At 30.9% G+C, this 12,810-nt stretch overlaps 1 protein-coding gene across 1 annotated transcript; it reads right to left on the bottom strand.

Annotated features, from left to right (window-relative positions):
- Nucleotides 1–10,664: 10,664 nt before the first annotated feature.
- On the bottom strand, nucleotides 10,665–11,881 carry LOC119192604. Its single transcript, XM_037446418.1, has 2 exons — nucleotides 11,713–11,881; nucleotides 10,665–11,196 (listed from the first exon to the last, which is right to left on the bottom strand). The coding sequence occupies exons 1-2, from the start codon at nucleotides 11,853–11,855 to the stop codon at nucleotides 10,665–10,667; spliced, it is 675 nt and encodes a 224-aa protein (XP_037302315.1). The 5' UTR covers nucleotides 11,856–11,881.
- Nucleotides 11,882–12,810: the final 929 nt, after the last annotated feature.

The following is a 12,810-nucleotide window of genomic DNA, read 5'->3' as shown; positions in this document are numbered from 1 at the left end:
TATACTTTGACCTAACGTTGTTATAACCAACTAGATGTTTAATTAATTGTTTATTATATGTGTTGTCCACGAGGTTAATACATTTTAGCTGTCTTCGATCTCTTATTAATTTATCATTGTTATTAACTTGTACATTTATACTTAGCATACCTATACGTATTTATCACATACTACTTACTTAACTGATAACTAAAACATTTTTATTAATTTTTATTACAGTTTTCTGAAAATACTTTCAAGAGTTATTATTACGCTGATGAAAACGACGAACCTAGTGATGAAGAAGGGACCCTCGCAGCCAAAGTCAAAAAGGCGATCATAGCCAATAAAAGATCGAACGAATTTAACAACATCGATGACTTTTTCGAAAACCAAAGAAGAAAAAGACGAATACGAAAAAGTCATCCAGTGTTGGTCGATCGACGAGTGGTGGTGGCATTTCGTACATCAAATCTAACAGCGACGACGGCACACATGCATCACACCTGATTAAAATTGAAATTTACGACGTTAATAAAATAAAAATATTGCAACGATGGAACAGTGGAAACACGCTGAAGTGCGACTTAAATATTACGCAGAAAGTGACTGTGATAAGAACCTGCAAACCGTAAAGGACACCATATACAATATTACTAAACAGTTGGCTAGTAAGGACGATTGTGTTAAATATACAATAGATACAGACAAATGAAAAAGTGTCAGTGTGTAGTGCCAGTGCATAAACTTTTTATAACTTAATAACTTTGAAATGTTCTTCGTGTGAAAAAAATAATTGATTTCATTTAGATATTATACTTTGTTCTAAGAAACCTATCATTGTATTTTTGCGATTGCTAGACTTAAATATTTTAATAATTTAGATTGTATTGTAAAACAGTGTTTTAAGTTACTCATCTATTTGCATTTTGAACTCTTTGTGCTAGTGCTAAGTATAATTATTGTAAATACTTATGATTCTTTTTAATATTTGTCAAGTCAAGTCAAGCTTACGATTGTAAAGGGTAATTGGGAACCGTTAAAACATGTTTGGAACTAATTATATTTTTGTATTAGTTTATTAGTATAGAATAAATAAAAAATAACAAAACATTGTGTCTTCAATATTATTTATTTAATTTAAAACATTATTAAATAAACCATTTAATAACACATCATTATATATAGTATTGGCACCAAATAATTGTTGAAAATCTTTGAGACTCCTACCATAGTATTTATAATACAAATACATTATACAGTACTCTCCACACACAATAGTAAAATCATTTTGAATTCGATCTGTATTGTAATTCCACATTCTAGAATTTCTCGCTAAAAACATTCGGTGGTATCCTTGAGGTGGTCGACCATATGAGTCAAAATATTGTCCAAATCCATTCTTATCTATGTGTATGGCAACCCAATGAGAACCTGGTTTATTATCAGGATCTAAGTTACTTACTATGTATGCAGGAGTTACAACATATATCGGTAAACGATTGGCTGCATACACATTATATTCAATGCATGGATCAATTTTTTTCAAGTAATTCTGTATTTCTATTGTATTCATTTTATTTACTAAATTGTTGCACAATCTTATCAGGTTGAACGACAAAGTGGTAATATCATCAATATGGTTAACAATAACCTGTTATGGTTCTCTTTATTGAAAGACAGATATTTTTTGTGGGGTTGCAAGGATTAAATTACAAAAAAAAAATATTATATGATGTAATCATTTTATTGAGCAATTTAAAATACTTAATCTATAAACAATTTTTATTTTCTTAACTGCTATAATCTACTGAAATATTACGGTTTTATCTATTTCAATAACATTATCAAACTCTGCATAAACAATACAGTTAATAGTTTGCGTCAAAGCTGTTTCAAAACGAACTTCCAATCTTACACTACCATGTTTTATAAGATTCCAGTGACTGGAAGAGTTTGCTGATAAATCAGGTGTCAAATCAAACGCTAACATACAATACCCTTTGGCATATTGTTCTCGAGATATTCCATTACCTTCATTAAGAAAATGTATACCTGTACCGGAAAACAACGTATGATATACCGAAGTATAAATATTGCTGTCGAATGAGGGTTGTAAAGCTTTTGATGGTATTTGTTGACCATCTATATATAAACAAAAAGTATTAATATCATAATTTTCAAAGTTGAATGGGTTTTAGTGAGATTTCCATTAAAAGCAGCGTTATTCACAAATCCAACTATACACCTTTTAGGTACTTGTCCTAAGAAAATATTATCAAGAGTTTTTCCTTGAACACCTGATGGTATTGTTAAAACTTTAACTTCAGCTCGAGTGATAGGGTATTTAGCTGTGGTAGATGCCAAAACCTTCTGGTGTGCAAGTAACACGCTTGGATTGATTCGTGCTCTACGAATAATTAAAGTTGCATCCGTAATGGATACCTTCAATTTAAGGTCAACTGAAGAGGCCATAAGATTGAAATTTTCTCTAGAACGAACTAACTTAACACACATATCAACACCGTTAATCAAAAATTTTTCTTGATTGAATAAATCACCATGTAAATGACCAATCATTTCAATTTCTTTACTTTCACCGGCTAACTCTTGTCTTTTGATAAATCCTTTATTACCATCAGTCGTGGAATCCATGTTGCCAGCTGTATCTTCGTACCATAAACCACAGGTGAGGTGAGAGTTTTTAGCCGCAGGAGCATAATTCAACAAGTTTTCTATATAAGCGCGATAAGCATAGGTGTTATTGGGTGGCGACACAAGTTTTTGATTCAAGTATACATCAAGTTGACTGAAGAGTGAGTGTAACCAATTATTCACAGGAGCAACAACTGTAGACGTCACTAGTTTAGTGTTATCTTGATTCAATATTTTAGCTTTTAAGTGAATTAACGTATGAGAAAGATCTATGTAGTCATCGCCTGCTCCGGGAACTTGAAATTCTATTGGACCATCGTCCGCTAGTGACGAAATTGGCTTATAATGAATCCAAATCCCACTTTCAATGCTAGTTTGTGTAGATGGCAATGCAAACAAATCTAATTCAGACTTAATGCATTCACAGGAATGACTGTGTAAAAAGACATTATGATTAATTGTTAGAAAATATATCTTTGATCTGTTTTGAAGTAATTTTCGATTTTTTTAGAGCTTTCACTTTCGCAGTCAACGATGGAATGACTCCTGGTAGACGTTTTCGTTTTGTTATATAGCCCGATCCGGACATATTAATTCTATCAATTTTTCGTCTGCTTTTCGTTTCAAGTTTGAACCAGCTTCTTTAAGACGTGTTTTTATTGAATCCTCCATAGGTCGCGCACTAACCATATCTGTCAATAGGCCAACACCAGCACTCAATGCCTCTTTACCAACAGCACGAACCCCACTGGATAGTAATGGTAAAACTGACCTAAATAAACCCCCAAGGAAACTTCCGATTCCATGTCCCTTTTGATATGATGCTCCTTTGTATACCACTCCTATACCTGACCCAGCTTGATGAGAGTAATAGCGTTCATATGGGCATGTCATATTGTGGAATTCAGAATGCATTATAAGTTTTGAAGTGTAGTTTAACACACACTGTTCCAAATTGGAATGGTATCTTTTGTCCAGTGCTTGACCTTATATCTATTTCAATGGTATCGAATTCCCTTCGCATGACGGGTAAATAATGCGGAGGTGAAAATACATGCATTTTATTGGCTCCATAGATGTATTTTGAAGGATCTAATGGTATGATTCTTAGAAGAGGAGTCATTACGTCACCCACAATTTGAGGTTCAACTATATCACAATAAACGAAAAGTTGAGATGGTAAGCCTAAATGTAAATTAGCTGGACATTTAGCAAAATTCTTTTCAACAAGGTTTCTGTTTGGTTCAAATCCCAGCTGTAAACCCAATTTAGGAGATAATGTTACGGACTTTATCATTTCATCTAATACAGTAACAGACACAAATTTGGATATATTATCATAGCGGAATTTGATTTTTCTCTTATATTATTTAATGCTGATAAAATATGGTTAATATTATCATAATTTGTGGCAGGTATGTGAGTTTTATAATATACTGTGGATGGTTTGTCTTCATTAGGCATTGTCATTACTTTGGTAATGTAAACAATATTCTCATGGTCTTGAACAGTAAACATTGTACACGGATATTGAAATTCAACGATTCCTACACACCACTCTCCTTCCAATATTATAGGTTTGGGTAATTTTGTTGAAAAATTGATGTTTTGTTATCAGGAAAATATTCCATTGAACTATTGCTAAGTAAAGTTAAATAAAAATCTTTATTCATATTTGTTTCAAACTAGACGCTAAAATCCAACTATTAAATTTGTTCGGATAACCTTTCCACTTAACTAACACTTGTTGTCTGTTGCCAGAATAGCGAGAGCGAATTATTTTATCTATCTTATGTTCGATGGTGGGGTCATAAATAACTTTTTGTAATTCTCGGTCATAAAAAGTTCCTACTATTTCTTCTCCATCTAAATCTTTAATAGTATAAACTGGCCACGGAGTTCGTTCTATTATAGAAGAAATCACAAATATTTCATCACTCCAATTAGATTCATAACCTTTTTGAAATATATGTTTATATTTCGTTATTCTTACATGATCACCCACATTGAACGTAGGTAACATAATTTTAGAAGGGTTTTTCAGATTTTTCATACAAATTAGTCCAAACTGTCATTATATTATTAGAATTAACATCTGAAGGACACATTTTGATACTAGAATGAAAACTGTAATTGTAGGAGTGTATCAAATCCTGCAAAATGTCAATATATTTATGAGTATTCTTATGTGTGAAATAACGCCACATCTTCATTTTAAGCGTTCTTTGAAATCTTTCTACAATACTTGCTTTGATATCGGGATTGTTTGTTGTATAATAATTAATATTTTTTGTTTTGAAGTATCTTTGTACATCTTTTGAAACAAATTCAGTGCCTTTGTCAGATTGTATGTGAGTAGGTGTTGTGTCAGCTTCTTCAAATATACTTTCGAAACACTTTTTGATTGTATCTGAATTTTTCTTTTCAAGGGCCTAGCATATGCATATTTGCTGAAAACGTCAATAACACAAAGAATGTAGTTATAACCTTTATTTTCTTTAGAATAAGTCCGCATATCACTTAAGTCAGCTTGCCATAGTTCATTTAGGTTAGATAAAATGTATTTATTTCGTGGGAATTTTCTCATGTACAGGCTTGTGGAGAGTGTATGTTTCTTGGGTTCGCAACCAATTTTTAACGTCGTCCTTTTTCATTTTACCTTTCATGGCTCTTGATAATTTGTCAATACAACTGTATCCAGCTGGATGTGATACATCATAATAAATTTGATTTAATTTTAATAAGGGGTCCATTTTTCCCAGTCTATCTTTTTCTTAATTTTATTTGTGTGTTTATCTTCACTTTTTGGTGTAAAATATTCCTCTGGCTTCGTTGGAAACTGTTCTTCGATGTCCTTCTGAAGTTGAGTTATATAGTCACGTCTTTTCGGATTTCCTATATAAGTTAAAGGTATTTTTAAATCCTTTAACGCTTCAGCAAATTTTTTCCAAACAATTGGGTCGTTGTTTTTAATGGCCTCAGTATGTCGCTTACTAAATCGATAATATTACTACCAGGAATTATTTCATTATCTACAATGACTGTACCATCGTCATTCCAAAATATTTTGTTTTTATGTAGTGACACCGAATTCAATAACAACTCACCCTTTTTTACATAAGTTTTTGGTATCAAACTAAGAATATGTTTTTGTGTGAAAGACGATTTTTTTTCAATTGCAGAACTTTCTTGTCGCTTCTCTTCTTCACTCAATGTCTGACTGACAACTAGATCTTTATTCTTGATATCATTAGTTATATTAAATTTTTTCCAACTTTCGGCTGTGGGATCGTTGCTATCAACATTGGAAGTAATTATAGGAAGTTCAATCGGTCGACGATCTTCTTCCATGAAATGAAGATATCTTTGTAAAACTTGTAAGTACAATTTACACTTTTTTCGATCATCCATCTTACTATTCAGTATATTTTCCATTTCACTATCCAAACGAGAGGTAGGATTTTCATTCTTCTTTTGATTCAATTTATCTATTAAACTTTGTTCAACCAGCAACATTTTCTTTGCATGTTCCATTTTAAACTAGTCCGCTTATTAATCCACTCAAAATAGAACCCAATATAATCGGTAGAAAAGCGCCACCTTCTTGAACTATTATATTCTTTCTAATTTTATTTGTACCTTTACGTACCAATTTTCGAAGTAGATTTTTATACTTTTTAGTTTATTTTTGATTTTTGCTCAAGTTTTACATTTCCTTGTAGGACATTATGAATACATTCACAAATAAAATTAATTTCGTTTTCGTTACAGGCTTTTAAAAGAGCTTGTTGATGTTTTGGTTTGAGTTTATAAAGAGCGCTTAACAAATCCTTATGCGTCTTGAGACGTCGATCCATCATTTGTAAATGAGAGGTATCTGTTGACTCTTGAGATATTTAAACTCTTTTGTAGGGATGTACACTACACAATGACCATCAAATGGAAATATTTTAGATTTAATTCTACACATATCATTAGTGTCTTGTTTCAGATCTATCATCAAATAACCATGTGCTTCTTTAGTAGCATCCCTATAGGAGTCTTCGATGAATTTACTATTTTCTGGTGATACTTGTCGTGCTAAGTAACGGATTTGAGTCTTATCACGTGGGTTTTTAAATAAATGATATAGCTTGAATTCAAAGAAATATCTCTTTGACCTTTACCCTGATGAAATAAATTTTGAGTAATGTAAAAAACACTTAAGTTCCTATGGTGACTGCCTTTAGTAAATATGTCAACAATGCGACCATCTGATTCCCTCATGAGATCGTCGATGATAATAAGGTTGGCTTCCCTTCCACTCAAACATATTCATATCTGGTATACCTTGATAATAATTTACATCCGGTAAATTATATAAAGGTTGCATTTCATCAAAACACCAAGTTATTTGATGGAAATTAATGTTGCATACATCATTAATATATTTAATAAAGTGTGTAACAAATTGTGACTTTCCACACCCACTCGGACCTGCGACTATGGCAGTAAAAGGATGATAAAATGGAACATTTTAAACACACGTGTAAACTCGAAAAGAGCTCACGAATAAATACAACAAGGAGTTAGATTAAATGCTTTATATTTGTTTTTATTTTATATGAAAAATGACTCTACCAGTACTTCAAACAATAAACACCATTAAAACCGAATTACAATTAACTTAATACCAACACATATTTACAAATTGTAATTTTTACACGATATTAACAAATAAAATATTTTTTTTCAAATTTAGATTATGATGAAGTAAAAATACATACATATTAAAGTTAGGATTATGAATAATTTGAAACTAATAAACACACATGCATTCGGTAACATACACATCTTTTATGGTACAGAAATTGTTAATAAAATCAAATGTCCTTTATTTTATAATGACCCCATGCTAGAGTGTCAGTTGAATTTTCTAATAAATAACGTTTTGTGTCATTATGTGATAAAGATATCTTATTGATTTTTGGGTGTATATGGAATGTTTTATTGATTTAAACCTTAACATTTCATTATATTGTGTTTTCTTTTCATATAGACATGATTTATAATCCGTAAGACAAAATTTTTTGTAACATTTTTATTTATACCTTTCGCTTTACATATAGATATATCTTGCACATCCATTGCATACATTTTTGAACGAAGACCTACAAACTCTTTGAAAATTTTACCGTTGTTTTCATCTTTGAAAAACCTAAGCGCTTTTATTCAATAATGGTAAACCATATTCATTATTTGGTGGATAGTCGGATGTATCAAAGTAGTTTGCTAAATCAGTTTTAATATCAGCATAGAAGTTTTCTGTAAATATTTGATATATTAAACTATCGGTGTCAGTATAAAGTAATTTAAGTTTGTCTTGATATTTAACTTTCATGTAATCGAAATGAAAATCATATAGTAATGTTTTTGATAGATCCAAAATACAGAAACCGAGATAAATTGGTTTATTATAGACAACCTTGGTTTTATTTAATTGTACTGCAACTAAGCTTTCTGAGAATATGGATACACTGTGAAACTCAGGTCTTGCTATTAAAGATTGAGCGCCTTCGGTTTTACCACGATTTAACCAGTGATTTACTAGTTTTACATTAACCCGTTTTCTTTACATTTTCCATTGTTTTACCAAATACGGAATTATTCATAAGTTTGAAAAATCTTTCTCAAAATCTGAAGTAGCTAACGAACGCATATGAGTGTTCAAATCTATGTAACTATTTAACCATGTGGATTGTTCAAATTTAAGTATTCTGTGAATTTTAACTAATCTGAGTCCTTTCCTTAAACATTGCTTAAGGTTTCTATAATGGATGACATAATTTTTTTATCATTTAGATTTGGGATCAGTTTCTTATCTTTGCTTACTTTCCTAAACACACATTTTCCCGGACAAATGGAAAATCTGAATGAAAATTATGTAAATCATTTGAATATTCTAAATCTACTTCTAAAATAAAACCATATTGAGCATCATCGGCGACATTAAAGTCTGTCTTTATGTCTACCCATTCAAATTTACCGGTTGGGAGACATTGGGACATAGCCCAACCATATAGGTTATTTGCATCTAAATACATAAGAAACGAAGATGGTTTGTCTGAATCATATTCCGACATAAACATGTTATTTGCTATTGCGTGTCTGTTACTACATTGCGATATACCACCCCGAATATTATTAGCTATAAACGTTATCTTATCGATATCTGTTAACAGCTCTAAATTAATTTTAGTAAATATTAACATAGCATCCCAACTTAATCCAGGTGCTGTATAATAGTGGGCAGGATCTAATCCGTATGTTTTAAGACAAACATCTCTAAAATTTTCAAATATGTCCGCTAGTAATAAAACATCCGTTTTAAATAAAGATCGGAATAATCACCCATGTTCTTTACAATTGAAATGATTCCATACATCTTGAGCGTGAAGGTAATCATTTTCTGTGATGTGACTATCATTTAAAGAACTATAAAATTTATCGCGAGTAGGAAGATGGGTTATTTTTAAAGAATCAAATGAAGTCATATATTCGTATGGATAAACACCTTTTCTTATTAAACGTTTAAAATCTTCTTCATGTGGATATTTTAATTTTAGTTCATTAAATTGTTTAGGTAATAAGTTCTGAGCTAATTTATCAAGACTACTGGACATAAATTTAAAAGAGTCAAGAAATCTTAATTTCAAAATTCTATTATTGATTTGTAAAACTTTAGAAAACGAAATATATTTTTCCTTATTCTCAGGAATAAGTTCAATATCACCTTCATCAAAATTAAGACCATGCACTATAAAATGAGCATCATAATTACTTAAATTATGAAAAATACTGGAACAAAATTAGGTGCTTTGTATTTCTTTGAGCACAATGCATGAGCAACTCCTTCATAAGCACCAGTGTGGAAATTATATGATATTGTAGTATCTCCGTTTAATTTGTTGCTACAAATATAACATGACTCACTTTGACTAATATTTATTTTATCTTCATCCTTTAATGGTAATGGAGATTTAACAAAAGTATTTTTATTACAAATATTTTCTAAATCTTTTTTAATTAATTGCATAAATTTTAGTGCGCAATCCTTTCCGGTATACGATCTATATACTGAAAAATTGTCATTATAAGAACATTTGATATAATAACCAAAACTATACATTTCGTGTTTTTGAACATTAGCAGTTGATGATTGATTTGGGTTATTAAAACAACCCTCTATTGGATTTAAGAATGCTTCAAAGTCAGCATATATTACAAATGGTACTCTTAATTTACGTTCAAAGTTATTGAATGAAATTTGGTTTGATGGGATTAATTCATTAAACCAGTTTTCTTTTTCCTATCGTTTTCCGATGGCAAACTTGTGCACACGTTAAAACAGTCATTTTCTTGGTGACGTTTTAAATTATCTAATGATGTAAATTTTAATAAACAACCATCACAAATATGAACTGCATGTTCAGAGGTTGATAATTGTTTAGATAATAATCTCGAGAGGTTTTTGATAAAACAATAATGACCTTTGGTACCTTGAGATATGTACAATAAGTTTAAATGAGTCGTTTTTCTATGTTTCGTGAAATGTAATGGTCCTACAATTTTATTAGTTTTGTTTAATGAATCATAATGCAATCCGAAAACATTAATACTCATATTATTTAATTTCTCAAACTTATGAATGTCATTAATCTTAACAGGAAACGAGATATTATCAAAATTTAACTTGTTTTTATGTGTTATATAAGATGATACCCTGTTGGAGCTATGAGTAGCTGGATACAATCCTGACAATACTGCCCAACGGAAGCATTCATGATCATTATTTTGAACATTAATAACAGCTTTTTATATTTTATATCTAATGGCAAATCTATATATGAAGATCCACGTAATGGGTTAAATTTGTTAACATTTATGTCCAAGTGATTTATTTTAACTAAACTCCATCCACTACCCTTTTTTCAAAATTTGTCATTTTGTTAGTTATTTCGGTAAATATTGATGGGAAAATAATGTCTTTATCATCCCCTTGACAAAAAGATAATTAGATATCTGAAAGTCAAAAGTATTACGTAGATTTTTGTTTCTTGTATAAAGTTAGCATTGAGAATAAAATTAACTTTTACAACAGAGTGTTCAAGGATAGATCGTTCTAGTAGTTTATACATAACGCTTGTAATATTTTTCAAAAATAATTCAGGTGTTTCAAACAAATGGTCTGAAATGAAATTAGATTTCACTCTGTATGTAACAAGTCTATTACCGAAAGCGCTATCAATCAATTGAACATTAGAAAAATCATTATCCCTTCTGATTACATTATTTTTATGTGTATTGCTCTTTACGTGGTTGGTCAGATATTTTTTTAACACATGTACTTGACATTGAGGACATTCAATTTTATCATCAAATTCTGTACTTACAGTATTGTTTGTTGATGATGATAATGTCGATGGGGCTACAAGGTGAAGCTTTTTCTTCCTCTTTATTTCCTCTCCACTCAGTAACGTCGACGCTGATCTCTTCCTGCTGCCATCTCCTTTCTGAATAGTTCTGAATGACAAAGAAAATAATTAATAACTTTATTAACTAAACAAAAATATATATTGCAATTGATCTAATATCTAAATACTAACATTTTTGTTATTCACATTGTGAACAATATGCTTGCATGGGTAATACACCATCAATGACGTCTTCATCTGATTCCGATACATTTCCGATTTTATGTCCATTACATGTAGTGTAATAGGGAGAAATATCAGGGTCTCTTAGCATTGACTCTGGTAAAACATTTTGTATATACCAAAACCTTATAAAATGATGATATTTTTGTAAAATAATATTTTTGCTAAAACCCGCAATCTCACTCTGGGATAAACTACAAATATCAAGCGAGCGGTACATTTTCGTTGTACTCCAATGTTAAAAATATAAACGGAAGAAACACGTGAAATGATTGTGAAAGACGTCCCAACCGTTATAAATACTTGGAATGTATCCCCTCTTCATGGATTTTCAAAACATGTTACAACTAGTCTTAACATAATTAAAAAATATTGTACTCACGTTTCGACTTGTGTTTGTTCCATTTTATCACAGAGCTCGTAAAGTTCTTCGTCATGTTGCGATGACATCAGTTCCATTGATTCGATGTTTTCGACAAGTTCGACGAGTTCCATGTTGTATAAATCACAGCTCAATGCATCCATGATGGGAAATGACTTAGCAATGTGTAGTTTAAAAATTAGTTCAGACCTTATATACTACCTAAACAATTTACTTTACAACTCTCTTAAACGGTTATTAAAAAAAGTTTTCAATTAGTTCCAAACATGTTTTAACGGTTCCCAATTACTTTACAATCGTAAGCTTGACTTGACTTGACAAATATTAGAAAGAATCATAAGTATTTACAATAATTATACTTAGCACTAGCACAAAGAGTTCAAAATGCAAATAGATGAGTAACTTAAAACACTGTTTTACAATACAATCTAAATTATTAAAATATTTAAGTATAGCAATCGCAAAAATACAATGATTGGTTTCTTAGAACAAAGCATAATATCTAAATGAAATCAATTATTTCTTTCACACGAAGAACATTTCAAAGTTATTAAGTTATAAAAAGTTTATGCACTGGCACTACACACTGACACTTTTTCATTTGTCTGTATCTATTGTATATTTCACACAATCGTCCTTACTAGCCAACTGTTTAGTAATATTGTATATGGTGTCCTTTACGGTTTGCAAGTTCTTATCACAGTCACTTTCTGCGTAATATTTAAGTCGCACTTCAGCGTGTTTCCACTGTTCGATCGTTGCAATATTTTTTATTTTATTAACGTCGTAAATTTCAATTTTAATCAGGTGTGATGCATGTGTGCCGTCGTCGCTATTAGATTTGATGTATGAAATGCCGCCACCACTCGTTGATCGACCAACACTGGATGACTTTTTCGTATTTGTCTTTTTCTTCTTTGGTTTTTCGGAAAAAGTCATCGATGTTGTTAAATTCGTTCGATCTTTTATTGGCTATGATCGCCTTTATTGACTTTTGGCTGCGAGCGTCCCTTCTTCGTCACTAGGTTCGTCGTTGTCATCAGCGTAATAATAACTCTTGAAAGTATTTTCAGGAAACTGTAATAAAAATTAATAAAA

This window comes from Manduca sexta, unplaced genomic scaffold, assembly GCF_014839805.1.
Source record: "Manduca sexta isolate Smith_Timp_Sample1 unplaced genomic scaffold, JHU_Msex_v1.0 HiC_scaffold_2979, whole genome shotgun sequence".
Taxonomy (NCBI): Eukaryota; Metazoa; Arthropoda; class Insecta; order Lepidoptera; family Sphingidae; genus Manduca; species Manduca sexta.
The sequence above is the reverse complement of the archived record's forward strand: the minus strand, read 5'-3'. Positions and strand labels throughout refer to the sequence as shown.